This window comes from Carassius gibelio, chromosome B10 (assembly GCF_023724105.1).
Source record: "Carassius gibelio isolate Cgi1373 ecotype wild population from Czech Republic chromosome B10, carGib1.2-hapl.c, whole genome shotgun sequence".
Classification (NCBI taxonomy): domain Eukaryota; kingdom Metazoa; phylum Chordata; class Actinopteri; order Cypriniformes; family Cyprinidae; genus Carassius; species Carassius gibelio.
Genome location: NC_068405.1, coordinates 8655809 through 8677208, shown reverse-complemented (window position 1 = coordinate 8677208; position 21400 = coordinate 8655809). Strand labels below are relative to the sequence as shown.

The following is a 21400-nucleotide window of genomic DNA, read 5'->3' as shown; positions in this document are numbered from 1 at the left end:
CACTTTACACTACACTGATTAGACCGAAGGAGACACACAAGATGGACACAATAACAGGTTTTAGAGCCCGAGCCGTATTTATGGTGCAGAACCACTATTACTACTCTTATTATTACTGTAAGTATTAAACTTCAGCATATCGTTTGACCCAGCTTGCAATTGGAGAAGTGAGCTACTACTATTCAAAGATACCAGACTAACCATTTTTATATAAAAGAAATCCTAAACACTTACATTAGGGTAGATCAATATCTAGTGACCAGAAAGTTATGCAATAACCTTTCAATCACCTTGAACTCCCTAACAACACCTTAGTGACTCAGAAGACCTTGCTAACTTTTGGATCACTGAGGTAAGCAAGAGTTTTGCACCGACAAGCACCAGTGACAATTTCCTCACAAGTTGTTTTCCTAGGTTATAAGATTATTTATGGGAACCGGCTATGTACTGGATATTTAGGGTACCTTCCCCTTAACAGAACTAACCATAACTCACAAACCCTACAAAGTGCTGAACCTATGTAACAGAACTGTGTAGACAGGGAAACATGTTCATCCCAAACACCACATTATAGAATACTAACAATTATAAATGATTTACTGATATTATAAGCAGTTTATCTCAGCCGAGAGGATGTGGAGGGATATTCAGTGAGCATAATCTCTGCTGTGCTGATTTTGGACAAAGACACACAGCAAAAACAGTCTGTCTGGGACACTGAGCAAGAGATGATCCAAGCTCTTTATCTCACTAAACGTGTTCGTGTGTGTGTGTGTGTGTGTGTGTACAGGTTTTTCTTACACTGGTGGGGACTTAAACCTGAATGCACACCAACTCATGGGGACTTGTGTCATCATGGAGACCTAAACTGAGGTCTTCACGGGTACAAAAGCTTATATGTCATACAGAATGAGTTTTTTTGAGATTGTAAAAATGCAGAAAATTTTCTGTGAGGGGTAGGGTTAGGTGTAGGGTTGCTGTAGGGCGATATAAAATACAGTTTGTACAGTATAAAAAAAATTTCGACTATGTAGACTCACTATAAGGATAGTGCACCAGACTATCTGTGTGTGTGTGTGTGTGTGTGTGTGCATCCAAAATCAGGTCATTGACTGATTGATGCCTAAGGTCTTCCTAGACCGAGAACCAGGCAGATATTAATGCAGCAGAAAACAGAAAGAGAAAACAGGAAGGGAGAGTTTGACAACTGTTCAGGAACAAATGCCGTATTATGATAACCACCACCTGGAAACCGCACTTCCTGAAACACGTTCAACATCCTTTTTTCTAGAAAATTTGCAATCAAACCTTTTTTTTTTTACCATAACTAGTATTATCTTACATTAAATACACCATTTGCTATTTTTTTATGTCTAGTCTTAGTGTTTTCTTTGGAGTTCTCAGGTGTTCTTTGTGTGTTTTCCGTGAAGCCCTGTATGAGTGGCTAAAGACAATAGAGGTCTGCCACAGCTGTGTTTACCACTTTGGCCCCATTTCCACCTCTCAAGGCGGGCTGCTTTTAACAAGCCTTTTCAAAAAAATACAGAGGCCCTTACAAACACAGAGATCCTCACCAGGGGAAGCCAACACACCTTTATCCGCACAAATGTCTTCAATGAAGTAGCACATTGCCATAACAAAGCCATTAGCATTGCTTTCCATGAACACTATGGCAGTGGACACCAAAAGCTGTGGCTGAATAAGCAGAAAGGACATTTAGCCATTCTCTGGCATGTGAGGTCATCTGCTGTTTTTCTTCAGTGTAAGGTTAAGGCCATCTCTGGAGATTGTTTGTTTTTCTGGTGATTTGGCTGGCAGGAGCTCTGCGGTAGACGCTCTCTCACAGCTTCTGTGATTGTACTGCTGAGGCCCACATAAGGTTTCCAGACTGTTTGTCTTGATGACAGGACAAGACTTCAAAGTCTGTTTGAAAAGCAAAGAGCTCACTGTGAAAACCTTGATGAACTACATATAATAAAATTATAGTATTTAGGCTAAGTTTTAAAGGGGTCATATGACATTACTAATTAGAACATTATTTGGTGTAATGAAATGTGTTTATGCAGTTTAAGGTTAAAAAACACATTATTTTCCACGGACTGTACATTATTGTTTCTCCTCTATTCCCCGCCTTCTGAAATGTGTCGATTTTAACAAAGCTCGTCAGTCTGAAAAGCGAGGTGTGCTCTGATTGGCCAGCTATCCAGTGTGTTGTGATTGGCTGAACACCTCCACCGTGAAGAACACGATATCCACTTTGTCATGCATAGAACTGATCCGTGGTCGCTGAGGAAATACATCAACTTCACGCTGTGGATCACCAGATTGGCTTTCACTTAAATTTGACTCAGTATATAAGTAGGTTTACATATGTAAAGAATTTGCGTAAAAAGTTATTATAATCAGTAATTATGTTCCCACTGGATACAAAAACTGACTCGTTTGTAATAGTTTTTATTGTTATTGTCCTGTCATGCCGGTGTTTTGACCAGGACACGCCATAACAGTATACGTTGAGGGGGCGTAACATTTCCGTCAGACACTTGAAACATTCGGCCAATCACAACGCACTGGATAGCTGGCCAGTCAGAGCACACCTCGCATTTCAGACCAATGAGCGTAAACATTTATTGCATTTCAGAAGGCGCGGCATAGAGAACATGAACAAATTATGTGGAAAATAATGTAACCTTAAACCGCATCAACACATTTCATTACACAAATACACTTTTTTTTGCATTACAGTAAGGATAATTTGGGTGGGAAATTATCATGAATTTTGTGACATTGTTCCTTAGAATATTTACAGGGAATCTTTGTTTATGTTTTTGGGCCAAAGTACAGAGGAGACTATAATACACAAGGGAGTAATATTATCACTTTTTTGGAAGTTAAATTTAACTATGATAATGTACACAGATAAGACTACTGTAAACAAAGATCCCAAAAACACCCAAGAGCAGTAGTGTCTCCAGTGACTGTTGATTGTGACACACTTTTTTTACATGCTTTGACGCAGCAGCTGTTGCTCTGTACCGTTTTCTTACTTTTATCACTTTGGATTGGATAGAGATGGAGCGAATGAGACATGGAGAGAGAGAGCAAACTATGGGAATGAGATCCTGTCTGGTTGAGGTTTTTCTCCTTCAGTTTCCCTCTCTTCCTGAAAGTTCCTCCCTCTCCCCTGTTGTTTTTCCTGGCCAGCTGTACTTACTGTTCCAGCTATGTGTGCGTGTGCATGTATGTGAGCTTGAAGAGTTGCACTGCTATCCACTCCCTTTCCCCTTGAGTTTGAACACACACACACACACACATGCTCATAATGAACACATCTGTCTGCATGGCTGCACAATGAGGCTCTGTTGGAATGTTACTACACTCTAACTATGCACTCTTTAAAGTAAGTGGTAAACAAATTTGGATCATGTAGGAGGCGGAGGAGGATCATAACAGCGCTGAAATGTAAAGGACAAAGCCATGTTGCAGCCCATCCTGTTTGGATCATTTTTACCTTCCCCTCTAAGAGCTCTTCCAGCCACCTGCATCTCCAAACATACATTTTAAGTCTGTACTATATTCATATTTTGATTATTCCAAATGTAATGTGAAAAAAAATATATATATATATATATATATATATATATATATATATATATATATATATATATATATATATATATATATATATATATATAAATATATATATATATATATATATATATATATATATATATATTTATTTATGATTATTTAAAAAAACAAACAAAACAAAAAACTTTTCACTATTTATTTTCCTTCATTTTGTTTTTAACCCAAGTGACTTTTTTATTTTCTTTCTTTTGATTGGTTTAATTTTCCAACCTGGCACAATAGCTACAGCAGAGGAAATGATTTTCAGTCAATAATGACTTCAGTCTGTTCATCACACAAAATGACTTCAGAATATTTTATGTAACTTGTCAGAACCTAGTCACTTTATTTATTCATTACAGAAATTAGTATCTTTTATGTTTCACTGAAAAACATACTTTACTTTTGGTTTTAAGTGTTATACAGGAATCTGTTTAATTTGTTATTTATAGGCTTTTAGGTTTGGGGAATGCAAATCAGACAGAAACTAATTAAAATCATAAAGAGTTATCTATTAAAAGACAAGGCAACCAAAAACAAAGCAGGAATAAAATGGGTTGGTTGTTACAAAATAGTGGCACTTCTTGTGAAATGGTTTAGACTGATCACAGAAATTACTCCTCAACAAAATTACCACAGAACTCAAATCATGTCTTTTTTTAGCTGATTAAAACATTCATTGTTTATTGTTTTTCTCAATAATTCACATGTGTACATTTACAGGAAACTCCGACTGAAAAGGGGAAGGGGAGACGGTTTTAGAATTGTGTTCATCGGAAAACTATTTCATAGGCCGACCCAGACATGAATAGTTCACCTTCATGAGTGTGTGCATGTGAGATGGGGGTCATTAACATTTGCGGTGGTGGCGTCACCATGGATATGGGGACAGCTGAGGGAGGTACTGAACTATTCTGGCGCACACAGAGGGCACCATGTTTGAAAGTCAATGAACCGGGGGGCTGAATCACTTTCTTACTGGAAAGCAGTGAGTCACACTCCCACCCCCATTATTCAAGTGTATCCATTGTGGAACCAACAGATGCTATTGCACTCATCCTTAATGGCTTGCAGGTTTCATTTCCACTGTCATATGGAATTTCTCTTAAGTGAATGTTTAGCATTTTTGCTTGTTTCGATTGTTTTGGTATAGTTTTTTGCTTCATCATAATGGTACGAACCTTGGTAAAAGTTTTGCCACTTGCTAAGTAAACACAAAAACACAGAAGTCTGATTCCACCACTTAATAAAAAAATCTAATATGTTTTTATCTAATAATCCTGATATTTATTTCTGGCAAGTATGATTTTTGATTTAGATTTTGTTTCTCAGAATAACGAGATTTGAACACAATTACAAGAGATAAAGTCACAATTCTGAGAAAAACATTGCAATGTTGCAATTCTGGCATGCAATTATAACACACAATTGTGACTTTATATCACACACTTTCAGTATGACTTCAAGACTCATTTACACTGAAACATGTTTTGCATAAAATCTATTTTATCTAGTGGAAACAATCGGTACTACGCCCAAACAAAATCTTACTGAAAGCTCTTATTTTTGAGATATCAACCTCGAATTTGAAACATAATTAAAAAAAATTTCTTTCAAAGATTTCTTGATGGATTTTTTGTGTTGGGACAGTAAGATGACAGGAAGCGAATTTGGAGAAGGAGAGGGGGGGTGTGATCAGGAAATGTCCACGATCGAGGACTCGAACTTGGGATGCCCAAAGCACAACAGTGCTATACGCTGGTGCACTGCCCACAAAGCTATCAGTGCAGATGGAACACAACTTAATTTTATTATGACTTGCTTTAACTATACTGCTGTGAATGTTATAGGAATTTCATCAGAGACGGTCCACCCATAATGCTCATTTATGCAGGAAATTTATTTTGCAGCTAAAAGGTCACTTTTTAAAATAGCAACGGAAACATTCTTGTGAAGTGTGTGCTGACGTAGATTATGGTTATGTAACCCCAGTCTATAAAGGAAGATATCCTCACAGCTAGTTTAGAGATATAAAAGACTGGAGTTCCCAAAGGGTTCTGCTCTGTTGGTTGAGTCTTTGTGGGTGTAAGCTGAAGTTGATGTGTGTTCACCATATGTGATAACACCATCCTTCTGTAGCTGAAGCCCTGCAGGGGCCAGAAGGTTTCAGGGCTTCAGCGCCGTGGGTGGAATCCAACAGGAGCTTCAGCTTGAAGCACTATTACTGAGCTCAAGTCAAACTCTCACCATTAGGTGCCTCTTAACAGTGTGGGCGAAGCACATCATTCAGAAAAGGCCTTGCAGGGGTGAATTATTCTTACAGACACTTTGTTAAGTGGACCTGGAGAGGTACGGGCTTGAAATGCAAACCACCTACTTATAAAATGAGACTTGCCTACCTCTGCATTGATGTAATTCAACTTTTATATAACCTAAAACTCTGACCACACCCACAGAAATAAAAAATAAGCTGTTCTGGAAAGAGTGGGAAGCTAGTGTTTACCATGGGAATACTGCACACAGCAACATTTGCCCAACCAATGACGTAGATTCTGGGGCGGGATTATCTTTTTGACCAACCAGTGGCAGACTGGGGAAGTTTTCTGGAAACCTGTTGGAAATTAATAACTTTGTGTTCGTATAGATGGTGTATTCTCACTGACCAATACTGCTAGCGAGTTAGAATTGAAGACCATTGGGTCAAGACCTTTTGACTTAAATGCCTGAAATAAAATCTTATTTATAGCCCACATTTAGCTTTTATTAGACATCATAATTCATTAAGTTGTGTTAATTTGTGAAGATTATCATTATGAACAAAACATCCAAGAATTATAAACTTTTGTTGGTAACAAAGCCTATTTTCTGGAATAATTCAATCCTAATTTTTTTTCTCAAAAGTGATGCTAACGTACAGGTTGGCCAACGAAAATCTAATCACTGCAAAACGCTATTTTTATTCCCATAATTTCATGATATGCTGAATTCAAATAAGGAGATAATTTCTTGAGCTCCGATTATAAACATTATGTTATAAACATATGTGTTTTATATGTTTTATATATATGTGTGATTTATAAACATTGTGTTGCATTCTCAGACATATTACATTCACTGTGTTGCCCAACACCTGCCCTCAGGTGTTAATTTAATTTACTTTATTGGAAGCTATGACACTTACCTTGCGCTATTTTTGAATTTCTAGTGACTCTTCAGGCTTTATGAGATGGCAAAGCTTGATTTTTGCACACTTCAAAATCTCAGGGAATGCAGTAGGCCTCCTTGATACTGTTTGGATACTGCGTACACAGTGACACAAGTGGCGCAGACATTTCTTCCCCCTTAAAACTAAATATCGCTTGCCTTAGTTTATATGCTATAAATTACATAATAATACTGCCTGTGTATAGATTATAGCGATTCGCAGAGTCGAATGAACGAATGAACGAATACTGATGAATCCTGGAAAATAAAAACAAGTGAAGGGTGTGTACAGACTTGAACCTTCAAAACAAGCGGCTGTTTTTGTTTTGTCAGTGGTTTGTGCGCGTCTCGGGAATTGATGGACATCGCGTTGGCCAATAAGATCATTGGGAAATTTCAATTTGTTGCATCCTGCCTCTGATTGGTCAGTCTTCCCTTGTGGGCGAGACCGCATTTTCCGGTTTTCCTTCTTAATGCTGTCGGTGTTACAGGAATTCGATATCAGTTTCTCATGCTCACGATCTGGATTATTGGTAAAATAATGGAGACCATCACACAGTATCCGTTTGCGCCTCGTTAACAGTGAATTGATCATTAGTATCGCGCGCGAAAGAAAGATAAGAATATCAGTGAGCTTGCATTGTAAGAAAACAACTTGATCTGGGGTGTGCACGCGTTTTGGAGTCTTTTTGTTGGACCTCTTTGGATATCCATATCGCCAACTTTCTCGTAAGTTTACCTTTTTTTGGTAAGTTTACAGGGATTTGTAAATCACTGTCTTTCAAAAAAAAAAAACGTTTTAAATGACGGTGTCATACTGCCCTTAATACTTAATAATAATTATTTTGTATACTTACTGAATGTGTAATTTTGCAATCAAACAATACACGTATTAAATTTTACGTATTTCAGTTCGCTTCAAAAATGCATTTAGTTTACTGCATATTTAGTTATTCAAATTTAGTTGAACTTTTTTTCAGATGTGAGTTTTTTTTTTAATCCGTGTGTTTGAACTTGTTTTCGTTTCGTTTGTGCTGCTCATACATGTGTAAAGAGTGATTGCTCATCATCCATCTGTGATTTTCAGTCTGGTCTGACGAGTCAGAGCTAGTTAGTGAAGGACACTCGTGTAATTACATAGACTGTTTACCATCGCTTCCTTTTCATGAATTATGTGCATTTTGTTTATTTTTGTGGTAAACTGTCACAGTGAATATGACCTGTTCCAATGGAAATGTTTACTTCCTCAGAGAAGCGACACATTTACAGGAGACTTCCATCCAAGAATATTTTATAGTCAGTAAGCCTACTTCCTGTTGCTCCTAACATATATGATTTTCTTAATACAAAAACAATGTTACATGAAGACAGCTACAATTTGCATACACCTTAATGTATTCTTTTTCCACTGACTGTCATTCTGCTTTTTACTGTTCCACACAAGAAAGAAAAGTCATACAGGTAAGGAACAACAGGAAGATGAGCAAATGATGATGACGGTTATAATTTGTGTGTCAAATATCCCTTTAATGATTGATGAATAAGTTCGAAAGGGAAGATTCGCACGTGACGTGATTGGTCAGTGAGTCACTGTTGTCATAGAAACATCGTTGCCAGTCAAATTAGTTGTTTTGGGGTTCGTTCAGAATTTGGAACGTTTGCTTTTAACCACAGGCGCGCGCCTTTTATCTCTCAAATGACTTGTGTTTTCAACATGAAATGGAGCAGGACAGCAGGGATGACCAGGAAAAGAGTCCTGCCATTAAAACTGCTTGACCACAAGACTCTTCCTTAATCCAATAAGTGTTAAGAGTACACCGAGTTTACAGGAGCTTTAGAGATTGCAGAGCAGGAGGGAAATTAACTCTTCTGACCTCCATCCAATGTGATTTGTAAATGCCTTTTTGCATTTTTGTTAGTTTGTTTTGTCCCGATTTGAATAGCTTTTAAAATATCAGAAATGAACTTATTTGGCATTGCACAAATAATTATAGTGTCAGCATTCACTGATAAGTTCATTCAGTGGTCAGTTCGTCCTGGGAAGTTCACATTTGTGATTTGGGAAGTTGTAAGCATGACTTCAAGTGCAATCAAGTCACTTCAGTTGGAGCAACTTGGCAAGATGCCTTTTCTGCATTATTTTTTTGTATTTTTTAAAACTCTATGTCTATAAAATCATGAATAAAGGATGTGGATTGGGTGTGTTTTTGTTTTGTTTTTATTCAGTTGACACACAAATGCTGTAAATTGAATGATTATATTCTATTATAATTGTACACTTTGGTATTTTGTTCATGCAACCTAATTTTATTGTAATTTATATATTAGTACATTTACCATGTATGCAGATATTGCATCCATTGTGTTTTCTTACTGACACTTTTGCGTTGTAAATCTGAGGCACTTTTGTAACTTTTAGACCTGTTGTCAAAAGTGTCACTTGCCCTGTTGGTGCTGTTTTGCACTAGCTAGCTTATGTTGATGAAGTATGTGCGACTTTACAACTAACTAAACTTAATCACTTAACTGTCCAACTGTTTCAGCATAAACCTGATAATAACATTTCCAACTGAAATCTGGAAATCTTGAATGGTTTGAAGTTTGGTCTCTTTTTAAAGAAAGCACTTTGCACATTATTGAATCCAAACAAGCTATAAATAGGAAACGGAGAAAGAAAAATCGACAAATAAAAACTGAGCTTTCCAATGATACACAATTTGTTTAGATTAGAAAGGTTTGTAATGGGTTAATTGGGCCCATGGTTTGGCCAGTGACAGCGAATATTAAACATGGTTTTCTATGATGAGGCTTTACTAATATTGAAGTTGATTGTCATATGCATATGTCACAATGGACTGGAAAAGGAAAAAGAAATGTGTGTTTAAGTTAATCCCTATCATTGTGTCTTATTTACGTATTTTAAACTGACAGCTAATGGTTTAATAAAATCACTCTGGCACATTAAAATACATTTGATCTATGAATCATTCGATGGAAATATTGGCAGGGCAAGGAAAAAAGTTTCTTCAAGCATGTTGTTGTTTCTGAACACAACTTCTTGTCCAATCGCATCAATCGAGGCAGTCTGGTAGATAAGCAGAATACAGACTGCTTGCGTGTATCTGTGTTCATCTGGTGGTGGGTGTTCATTTCACACCTTGTTTCAGAGGGATGCTGCTATGCGACTTTCTTACTGGCTGACTAATATTTTCATCCACAGGTCCAAAATGCCACAGACAACTCCATATTCAAGCAAATTCAACCCTAGCACTTACAGCAGCAGCCATAGTCACCGCCAACCTGTGGAGGAGAACTATGGAGGCCTGCACTACCGTGATAATAAGCTTGTGTCTGGCTCTCTGGAAGCCTTGATACAGCTCTTAGTCCCGACTGTGGACTATTATCCTGACGTAAGTATACAGACTTCGCTGTGATAATTATTAGTTGTGTGGTAAATGCCAACGTTTGACTGACGCTTTAGTTTTTCCTGTCATTTTTCAGAGATCATACATTTTCACTTTCCTGCTAAGCTCCCGTCTCTTCCTTCATCCGTTTGAGCTCATGTCTCGCGTCTGTTACCTCTGCGTGGACCACCACCGGGTTGGCGACCCACAGACAGATAAGGTAATCTTATATCACCGAATGAGTCATTTTACATCACAACAAAGTTTTCTTCTCTGGAAATATTACTCTGATGTATTGCATAACCATGTGGTAATGTCTGTTTTTGGATAATCCGGTGAATTAATCAGACTTGGCCAGTGAAAGGTACTTGATGGATGCGAACCAAAAGATAAGATTATTCATAACAAATGACTGAAGAAGTCTGGCATCAGTGCAAAAAACACATTCACATTATGTAACACTTGAACAAATGATTCAAAGAGAGTCATACATAATAAAATGATTGTAGCCACGTTTGAATCATTTTTTTTAAAACAGCCGATGCACATTCACCTGTGTGACAACTCATGAATCAATTCTATTTTAATATGCCAAATTGTCCGCAAGCGCCATGTGACATGACGCATCAAAAATAAATCACTCCTATTCATTTTAAACTTTGGGTTCATAGAAAATAGATTAAAGAGATAGTTCACCCTGTCTGTATGAGTTTCTGTCTTCTGCTGAACACAAAGGAAGATACTTTAAAGAATTTTGGTACCCAAATTATTACGGTTACCATTAACTTCAGTTATATATATAAATTTTTTCATACTATGGACGTCTATGGGTACTAGTAACTGTTTGGTTACCAACATACTTTAAAATATCTTCCTTTTTTATTTATTTAGTGTTTTTTTTTCTTTGTGCATTAAAAGATTTATTAATTGCAAGTTTAAACAATTCATTTTACTAAATAAACTCTAAAATTTACTAGTATCTGAAAATGTCAGATCTAATAGTTCTAATAGTTGTATCCAATATCTACTCTCTTATAGCAAACTGTAGATGATTCAGTGCTAAACTGTCTTCCTTTATTCAACAGAAAAGAATACGGGAAATAGCACCGAAAATCGTGCAGCTGCTCACAGAATGGACCGAGACCTTCCCGTACGACTTCAGGGATGAGCGCATGATGCGCAGCCTCAAAGAGATGACCCATCGTCTTGCTTTCGGAGATGAGGTCAGCAGAGATGATGCCTTCCTGATGATCTAGCACAAACACCGTGACTGCATCATGTTATTGTTTGTTTCTGAACCAAGTTAAATCTTAAATAAATAAATATTGACGTATTGCCAAATTCGAAACGGCTTATGGATATATCGCTATATTGGACAACAACATGACATGGATTTGAAGCCAAATGCAAATGTGTTGGATTTGCATGTACGTGTTTGGCTTCAAACCCTCTGACGTATTTCCTTTTTGCTCAAGCTGTGATATCAACACAACAGCTCACAGTTACCAAATGTTATTTCTGGCTACAGAGTACAGACGTGAATGGATATTATAATGCTGACATAGGAAATGGTTGTGTTGTTTTTGACTAGCTGTCACGGAGGGCCATGCAGAGACTCATTCAGCGCCTCTTACGCAAACTGACCACCCTCGGACAGTACGAAGAGTCTCTGGCGACATCCAGCGCCGCTGCCGCCGCCATGGACAGACCGCTCGCCCTCAAGTCCAAACAGCAGTTAGTACGCAGAGAAGAGTGCGTTTTGAACCTGTGTGATGACCCTTTCGTCTTCGCCCAACAGCTGACGCACATTGAGATGGTGAGTGACAGCAAGGTTCAATCTGATTGGCTGTCAGTATTGATGTTCTGCACTGTTAAACAGTTCAACAAAACATTACTATTTGCTAACAATTACTCCCCTTCAGGCCATCCAACATGTAGATGAGTTTGTTTCTTCATGGGAACATATTTGGAGAAATGTAGCATTACATGACTTGCCTGCTGCAGTGAATGGGTGCCGTCAGAAGGAGTCCAAACAGCTGATAAAACATCACAGTTATCCACAAGTAATCCACACCACTCCAGTCCATCAGTTAATGTCTTGTGAAAGTGAAAAGCTGCATGTTTGTTATTAAGGTGTTGTAACTGCATATTTCTCTCCTGATTCAGATGCAATATTATGGATGTAGTACTTGTATTTTAGAAGCAATGATTTAAATTTAAAAACATCCTAATGATGGGTTTTATTTCCTTCAAACACATAATTTTTCACTGCACAAGATGTTAAATGATGGACTGGATTTGTGTGGATTATTGTGCTGTTTTGTGTTGGCACCCATTCACTGCAGATGATCCATCGGTTGGCAAGTTATGTAGCGTAATGCTCCATTTCTCCAAATATGTACTGGAAAAGAAATAAGATTGTCTATATTTTATTACCAGATAAACGACTACTTTAAGCCTGCTCTCTTGTTTTCTAGGAGAGACTCAGTTATATTGGCCCTGAAGAATTCGTACGAGCGTTTGCTCAGAAAAGACCCTCGGACAACCATAAGGTAAGCCGGTCCCACAGCTGTAGTCAAAGATTACCTAAAACACTGTGAATGGAAACAGAATGGCCACAGATAAAGAAGCAGCTTGACTATTTCAGTGACACTTGAACATTTGTCCCTCAGAGTTTCTTCAGCAAAAGAAAAGCGAGTAACCTGGAGGCTTACGTTGAATGGTTCAACAGACTAAGCTACCTGATAGCCACAGAAATTTGCATGGTGAGCACACCTTTCATCTATTTTGGAAATAAAGCAAAGCAGTGCTAGCAGGCAAAAATCTGTCTGTTGTTGTTGACGTCAAAGGTTGTGTAACCGCTCTGGCATTTGTATAATTCTGAGCCTGTGTGGTTAGTTTTGTTACTTTTAAAAGATGCAAAGGTGGTGGTTTGCTACTTTAAAATCTGCTTCCTGAAGCAAAGCCTATTGAGAACACAGTATGATTTGCAATGACTGACACATGCTGCCCTCTGCTGGTTTGTGTTCAGCCAGTGAAGAAGAAACACAGAGCAAGAGTGCTGGAGTTCTTCACAGACGTGGCACAGGAATGCTTCAACATCGGCAACTTCAACTCATTAATGGCCATTATTAGTAAGTACATACTGAATTATATTGTGGTTAACTCTGATTTTGAATTGATTTTTAAAATGCAAGGTTTAAAATACAGGTTCTTTAACATAGTCTTGATTTCACATTATTAAAACCTGTTTTCCTGTGTAGCTGGGATGAACATGAACCCTGTATCCAGACTGAAGAAAACCTGGAATAAAGTCAACACAGACAAGTTTGACATCCTGGTGGTAAGGAAGAGAGAAAGATCTGCAGCGGGGTCCAACAGTTTAATGGTGTCTGCACACCTAACACGTCACTGTAGTTTAATTAGGGCTGCACGATTATGACGAAAGAAATTAATAATTTATTATTCCCTTGAAACTGTAATTGCAAATTTAATAATAATGCTTATCGCAATTAATTAATTTATGCTATTGTTTGATGCAACTGCATGCCGTATTTTTATATGAAAATAAACAATAACATAAGTGGGCTTTGAATGATTAATTGCCGCTTTGAGCGATTACGTAATTGTGGCATCCATAATTGTAATCGTGATTAGAAATTTGATTAATTGTGCAACCCTGAGTTTAATCGAACAATGTTTTTTGCATCACTTGCGAAAACATTTTTTTCCAATACAACGGGATGTCTCAATAAGTTCTTTGCTGATTGGTTTGCGCGACACATTGTTATGCAAATTTTCCACTGAAGCTTGTGTGGAAGATAACCAATTCATGTCATTTTTGTCGCCCCGCGCAAATTCACATCTTTTCATTGACTTCGTTTGTAATCCACTCACGCAAGAAATTAGATTCGTGAAACCACAGCATAATTTAAACGTGGAAGTACAACAATTTCTTTTTTTTTCTTTTTTTTTACAGAAACATTGAAAGAAAATGATCCGCCCCATTTCTCTGTCATCACACAAATAAGCAAATTTGTCACAGTGACTTTGTGATTTGCAAAAATGTTTATTAGAAATGGAATTACATTAAGAAAAATTTAAAGTCTTCTTACTAGTATTCTCAGACTTTTAGCCTGATATTATATATGGCAGTTTTAAACTATGCATGATTTTCTATGCACACCGTTAATTTTGCTGTTTGTTTTGGTATTTTAGCACCAAATGGACCCATCTAGCAATTTCTACAACTACCGCACAGCATTACGGGGAGCAACTCAGAGGTCTAGTACAGCACACACAAGCCAAGAAATGGTAATTTAATTACAATAATTACAAAAGTATCATTGTAACACCTAAGATTGCATGTGAATTTATTATGAATTCACCGTTCTTGTCTTTCAGATTGTTATCCCGTTCTTCAGCTTGTTCATAAAGGATATCTACTTCCTGAATGAAGGCTGTGTCAACAGACTGCCTAACGGCCACATCAATTTTGAGGTGAATTGAAATTTAATACTCCACAATAATATAACTTGGTTATCTATTGGCTTTAAAAGCTTTTCTTTCCTCCTCTTACAGAAATTCTGGGAGTTGGCCAAGCAAGTGAGTGAGTTTCTGTCCTGGAGGCAGGTGATCTGTCCTTTTGAGAGAGACAGGAAAACCCTTCAGTATCTCATCAGCGCACCAGTTTTCAGTGAAAATGGTGAGCCACCGCTGCTTTCTACTTACACTTAGAAAAATAGATGGTGAAATGGATGTAGAGGTTTTGCAAAAAAGAAAGGACTGATCACAAATCAGTATTCAAATATTACAGTGATGTCACCCTAATAAATACCTTAGTTGATTTGTTAAATATTTCAAATTTATTTTAAGGAAACATCACTGAAGTGTGATTACAAATAAGTATTGCGTAATAATAATTATCTACATGTACTTACTACAGGGTTTGGTTTATGGTTAGTTGCTTATAATTTCCTGTTATTACTATAGTAAGTACATGTAACTGTCCCGTTAAAATAAACTGTTGCCGTTATTTCTAGTGGTTTTGGGTGAATGAATGTGTATTTGTTGTGTTTCAGAGCTCCAGCTCGCTTCATATGAGAGTGAAGGTCCTGAAAACAATCTGGAGAGAGACACGCGCCGTTCACTCAGGTCTGAAAAACCCTTGTTTAAGATATTAAGTTGTACTTTTTAAACGACAATCACTAGCCACTACTGTAAATGCACACTTGATTTCGCACGCTGATTGTTTCTCATTGCTGCAGGTCGTCTCTCAGTAGAATGTGAACGGTGAATTTGGGATCGTGTCCTAACACAAGGACTGATGGCACTGAAGACTTTGAAGGACTTTTCTAATCATTCCACTTTTTCTGTTGTGAAGTTGAGGCTGGATTCTCATTGTGACAGTAACACTATGCTAAAGGAAACATACTCGTGTCATTTACCTCAAGTACCTTAATGAAATGTGTTATAAATATGCTATAGATCTCCTGGGTGAATTAAGAGCGTGTCGCTGGCTGACCTGTTCTACTGTTACATTGTTTTGTTTTTTGCTTTTGGTAAGTGGTATTAATAGTTTGTGTACTGAACATATTTGTTACAATATTAAAAAAGATATTTTTATGTATTTTTTTGTGTATTATAGTTTCATGTGATCAAGTGTATATGTTTCCCTATAAAGGATCTCTGAATTAAGCAGATTCTTCTGTTGTCATATTATTTTTTTCACTTTTTTAGATATTTATTTCTGTGTTCTGTTAATAGTGTGTGATATGCACAGACGGACAGCAAATAAACAAGTACTCTTGCGCCACCTAGTGTACAAATTAGCATTGATCCCATGACCAATTTAGATAAAATATTAAACAATTTAAATTAATCTAGTAATCTGTTTGGCTTTTCAGGATTTTTTCACACACACACACACAAAAAAACATAAAAATAAAATAGAAATGTACTAATGTACATTTTAATGCTGTTTTACAGTTAAAAAGCTTTTGGTCACATCATTCAATTATTTACAAAAATGTTTAAAAATAGATATGCCCATTTATACCTATGTAGTAAAGGGACAGTAAAATTGTTTTAAACAATAAAACCGTGATGACATCAAATAGTTTTCTGACAGCACAAATAATAGATGTTTTCAAAAAGGCATTTTTTTTTTTTTTATTTTTTTTTTTTATTTGTGCATTACAAAGTGGCACCACATGTAAAATACAGTGTGTAATATAAAACAGAAAACTGGATTTAAAAATCACAAATAATTTGGCATAATTTTGTCAGACTGTCCTGATATATAAAATAAATACTTAATAAATCTAAATCTTAAAAACTAACTTTTATGCTTACAAAGTGATGCATCCACATTCCCTGAAGACGACATTGACATCGATATAACAATGTTTATGAGAACTACAGTTAAATTTGACAATGACAATATACATTAGTATTTTTTTTTTAATTTTAAAATGCTTATTGAGATAGTTCTAGGAAATGTTGGAGAAATATTTAATGAAACGATATCTTTTTTATAAACTAGCAGCTTATGTATGAGAGGTCATGTGACGTGACAGGTGATGACGCTCTCTGAACGTTTCGTTACATACGGGACACTTCAGCCTCTCGTCCCTGTGCCTCGACTGTCTCTCATCTGACAGCGCCCGCTTGTGGTGGGACCTCATGTGTTGCACCAGGTCCGACGTCAAATGGAAAGAAATGTTACATTTAGCGCACCAATTCTGGAAAGGTAGCCCAAGAGAAGACAGAGAGGTGGTCAGTAGCGACTGGAGTCGATTAGTGTGTGGATGCAGTAGATGGGAGGTCTTGGGCCAAAGGTTTGCATCTTTGGAAAGATGAGCCAAATGTTTTGGAAGATCCGTGTTTAGTAAAGTAGAGCTGTGGAAGTTGAGTGTGAGAATGCCGGGGAGGACAGATGTCCGGTTAGTGATGAGGTTGTTGGTAAGACTGGTTGACATCAGCGGGATATGAGGAGCAGGTTGCGTGAACGCGCTCTTCTTGTTCTTGTCACCTTGAACATTGCTTGACACTCTAGTGGTGAATGCAGACTTTGTCACTATTGTACTAGATTTCAAATCCTGGTTGTCTGGGTCTGTCCTGCAGTTGTCATGGCATTGTGGAACGCTGCATGGAGAATTTTGGCCCATGCTGAAAGACTTGGAGGACGACCAGGAACATCTATTCACTCCATTAACACAAAACCTTTTCACTAATACCTTTTCGTCTCCATCGGTGTCCAAAGATGACGCTTCGCCATCACTCTCGTCTGTGTCTGATTCAAGAGAACGTCTTCTTTTAGGGCTTTTTGCATCTGTGGGACGATTTTTCCTGCAGTTCTCCAGCTCTCGTGCTAAATTGTGGAAGTTTGTGGCAGGTTTGCGACTAAGAAATTCTGGGATGGTGATTTTCTTCGAGAAGCTTGTAGGTTTCTTTGTGCAGAAAAACCTCTTGTGTGCCAACAGAGGGAATTCAAAGAGAAAACTCTGTTTGCATTCAGAGCAAATTAAACCTAAAAGAGAAATCAAATAAAAAGTTATTTACCATTGCAGTTAAACATTAATGTAAAGGCAGTAACTGAATCATTTATTTAAAAGTTTTGTTCCAAAACACTGATTCATTCATTTGTGAGTGACTTTATTTTGTTATTACAGTTTCCTAAAATCAGTCTAAATCTTGTTTTATCATTTCAGATAAAAATAACAACAACAGGTCTTCTATTTGAAATATATTTCAAAAACACTGATTCTTTTTTGGTAATGATACATGCATGGGTGATTCACTGAATCGTTCACTTATCCAATTTGTTCAAAAACATTGATGCATTCATGAACAAAACAAGTGGCTGTTTTAGTGAATCATTGAATTATTCACTCAACTGATATATTCATTCCTAAACACTGCTTTTAATATCATGTGTCATAAATATGTAATGCATTCAAACCTTTTGTGTTCTTTTGCTCTGTGCCGAGGCCAAGCAGTTTGGCAAGATCTCTCCCATACCAAACTAAAAGCTCTGTGTTTTCAGGAATATCCTTTATGGCTCTGAAAACCAGATGTCCGTTCTTCATATACGCCTCTAGATTTTGCTCCTCTGTATTTCTGGCTGACTGAATCATCTGCAGATATTTGCTTGACGCTGATGGGTCCATCTGAACAACACAAAATAACATGTCCTTAATATCTGAAAATGAATACATTAACTATTTGTAATACAAAATATTTGTAACGTTAAACATGCTTTTACACAAATTCGGATTTTCTCTATCAGTGGAAATATCTTATATTAAAAGCTGAATTTCGTATATTATTTTTGCAATAGCAAAATGGCATACATTTAAATTAGCGCTACTTATAAAATAAAAGAATATTTTATTTGCATAATAAGTTGTCATATGACTTAATATGTTTTTGTTTATTTTATATATATAACTCCAATTGCCAAAAATACTTGTTTCTACTTGTTCATTCTTTTCCTATAGGCAATAATGGTGAAAATCTCAATAGATTCTTTATAGCATAGAACTTAAAGTAGCCTATAATATAAACACAGAAATTAAGTTTCATTCTAATAAATATTCTCTGAGTAAAAGCCCGGTCTATACGTCATGTATTGCTTGTTTAATGACCTGCAGCACACGGGCGGTCTCTCGTCTGTCCGAGCTCTTGCAGGCGATGAAGGCGATGCTGTCGCAGAGGGAGGTGTGTGTCAGAGCACATGGTCCGAGCACAGCTCCTGCAGGCACGGCTCGAGAGATGCTGATGCTGCTCTGGAAACACGCGCTTTCCTCTGGACCCTGACACAACAATCTGCAAATCAAATTCACTTCCTGGATTTTGAAATAGAGTTTTAAATATCACCATAAATGCATCTTACCATTTTCATCTCAAGCATATAAAATCCTCTCAGCTGAGTCGGTGTCTTGGGTCCTGATTTGGATGCTGTGATGATTCTTAAATGATGAACGCAGTCATTTATCTGCGGGAAACAGTGACAAGACTCCGCCCCCGATCCTTCTGACCTGTCCTGTCCTGTCCTGTCTCTAATATGAGCTCTTATCTCTAATATGTCGTTCTGGGTCAGTGTCGCTAATCGTGGATATGTGTGGCTGATTCCTGAGCACTGATCTTCGGCTCAAACATCGCTGAGATGAGCTCATTACTGTCATGTTAACTAACAGCAGTGAGTTCAGGCGTGAAACATCACTGACTAGTGTTATGACTGCAGGCTATAAGAGCCTAGCTCTATCTATCTATCTATCTATCTATCTATCTATCTATCTATCTATAAATGAAAAGGGTGTTTTCTGCGATGCACAGTTTTATAAAAATAAAAAAAAAGCTATGGCATTTATAATTTTACATTTCACGTGAATATTCTAGTCTGTGAGCTTTCTAAAAAGAAAATTAAACCCATTCCCTAGACGTCCAAAACAATTTTGATTTACTGCAGTGTTCACCTGCATGCAGACAAATACATTAAATAACGTTATCTAAAGATTATTACATAATTACATTATTTGAAAGCATTTTTGTGGTTCGTTTTTCAAATGAACTTCTAATTCTTGACTTGGATGTGCCATTTAAAAATATATTTCGAGCTTTCTAAAGTTTTTAATACTGTTTCACAATTGTGATTTATTTTTATTATTTTAGTCATGCATAGCCAACTCATTTTTTAATATAATATATAATAAAATTAAATTAAAATATAATTTTAAATTTTATTGAATCAGCATATTCTGAAACTGATGACAACTATGCTAATATGATAACAATTATTTTATTCAAGCAGCCTAGTATTAATTATTAATTAAGTATACTTGCAATAGTTCCACTTTAGCACTTTTTTTTCAGTAGCCTACAGGGCGCCACTCGTCCATAGGGGCGCCAGAATGAGTGAACGAGTGAATTTTTTTTTTTTTTTATAATAGGCTACTATTTAAAAACCATTTATTCGAAATACTACCAAATAAAGCAAAAAAAAAAAAAAAAAAAAAGTCCGGCTCTTCAATTTTCCCCCGCCCATCGAGTGCTTGAAGTGCGTCAGAAACAGAGCGCGCGCACGATCAGTTGTTGGTAATTTGTTGTGTAGCGTGCCCGACGCCGCATCCAATATAGACAGCACTGCTTTTGTTAACACACAGCTCGTAGAAACGGGCCTGGCAGCTCGCGCCAGTTCTAGACACGGTGAAAGTTTCCTGATTGTGACGGAAGACCGAATTTACATGACACATTATAAATGAGCATAGTCTGCGATAGATACAGTGCCAAAAAGAAGAGAAGAGGATAAAGACAGAGGTAAAGAGATGTAGTGAAAGAACAATTTATTGCATAGGAGTAAGATACTATAATTTCATGGCAGTTATTTTTACCTTAAACTTAATATTAGCAGTTGTTCTGAGTTCTGAGTCCCCATACTGTGATTTTGTACAATCATGTCAGTTTTAAGACGCATTTTTTTATTATCACTTTTTTATTAATGTTTTACTCTACAGTTGTGCAGTTTTGGGGGGATACAGTACAGGCCAAAAGTTTGAAAACATTACTATTTTTAATGTTTTTGAAAGAAGTTTCTTCTGCTCATCAAGCCTGCATTTATTTGATCAAAAATACAGAAAAAATGTAATATTGTGATATATTATTATAATTTAAAATAATTTGTTTTCAATTTATTATACTTTAAATTATCATTTATTTCTGTGATGCAAAGCTGAATTTTCAGCATCATTACTCCATTCTTCAGTGTCACATGTGACATCCAGTCTATCACATGATCCTTTAGAAATCATTCTAATATGATGATTTATTATGAGTGTTGGAAACAGTTCTGCTGTAATGTGTGTGTGTGTGTGTGTGTGTGTGTGTGTATATATATATATATATATATATATATATATGCTAAATCATGAACACAATGACAGGGTGAAATGGGCTGTGATGCATGGGGCGCCCGGGTAAAATCTTGCCTAGGTGAAAAGGAATTTTGAGAGGGATATGCAGGTGGCTGGCTTGAGACCAGTGGAGGTGTCGGTAAGAACAGTCCAGTCCAGTCACTTCAATTACACAACTTCTTTCCTTTATTAGGTATGTATATGTGAGTATGTGTGTGTGTGTGGTTTATAGTTCAATAACGCACACAA

General features: G+C 36.8%; 2 protein-coding genes across 3 annotated transcripts; one reads left to right on the top strand and one right to left on the bottom strand.

Moving 5' to 3' along the window:
• Window positions 1–7286: 7286 nt before the first annotated feature.
• Window positions 7287–15940, top strand: rasgef1bb (RasGEF domain family, member 1Bb). 2 transcript variants are annotated; one of them, XM_052567787.1, is made up of 14 exons: window positions 7287–7563; window positions 10055–10244; window positions 10336–10458; window positions 11324–11461; window positions 11830–12054; window positions 12716–12790; window positions 12911–13003; window positions 13270–13372; window positions 13502–13581; window positions 14457–14552; window positions 14643–14738; window positions 14820–14943; window positions 15320–15392; window positions 15506–15940. In XM_052567787.1, the coding sequence occupies exons 2-14, from the start codon at window positions 10062–10064 to the stop codon at window positions 15525–15527; spliced, it is 1431 nt and encodes a 476-aa protein (XP_052423747.1). In that variant the 5' UTR covers window positions 7287–7563; window positions 10055–10061; the 3' UTR covers window positions 15528–15940. The 2 variants fall into 2 exon arrangements, with proteins under 2 accessions (XP_052423747.1, XP_052423748.1); XM_052567788.1 differs by having other exon boundaries at window positions 7287–7582.
• Window positions 15941–16235: 295 nt separating this feature from the next.
• On the bottom strand, window positions 16236–19476 carry si:dkeyp-41f9.4 (PR domain zinc finger protein 8). Its single transcript, XM_052567786.1, has 4 exons — window positions 19135–19476; window positions 18887–19054; window positions 18202–18409; window positions 16236–17769 (listed from the first exon to the last, which is right to left on the bottom strand). Exons 1-4 carry the CDS (start codon window positions 19150–19152, stop codon window positions 16787–16789), a joined length of 1377 nt encoding a protein of 458 aa, XP_052423746.1. The 5' UTR covers window positions 19153–19476; the 3' UTR covers window positions 16236–16786.
• Between the last annotated feature and the right edge of the window lie 1924 nt (window positions 19477–21400).

Coding starts and splice junctions, on each gene's coding strand:
- si:dkeyp-41f9.4 (XM_052567786.1), bottom strand. Junction 18,410..18,886: donor AGACCGCCCGTGTGCTGCAG/GTCATTAAACAA, acceptor TGTGTTGTTCAG/ATGGACCCATCAGCGTCAAG. Junction 17,770..18,201: donor AGAGCAAAAGAACACAAAAG/GTTTGAATGCAT, acceptor TTTCTCTTTTAG/GTTTAATTTGCTCTGAATGC.
- rasgef1bb (XM_052567787.1), top strand. CDS start 10,062: ATGCCACAGACAACTCCATATTCAAGCAAATTCAACCCTAGCACTTAC. Junction 10,245..10,335: donor CTGTGGACTATTATCCTGAC/GTAAGTATACAG, acceptor GTCATTTTTCAG/AGATCATACATTTTCACTTT. Junction 14,739..14,819: donor ACGGCCACATCAATTTTGAG/GTGAATTGAAAT, acceptor CTCCTCTTACAG/AAATTCTGGGAGTTGGCCAA.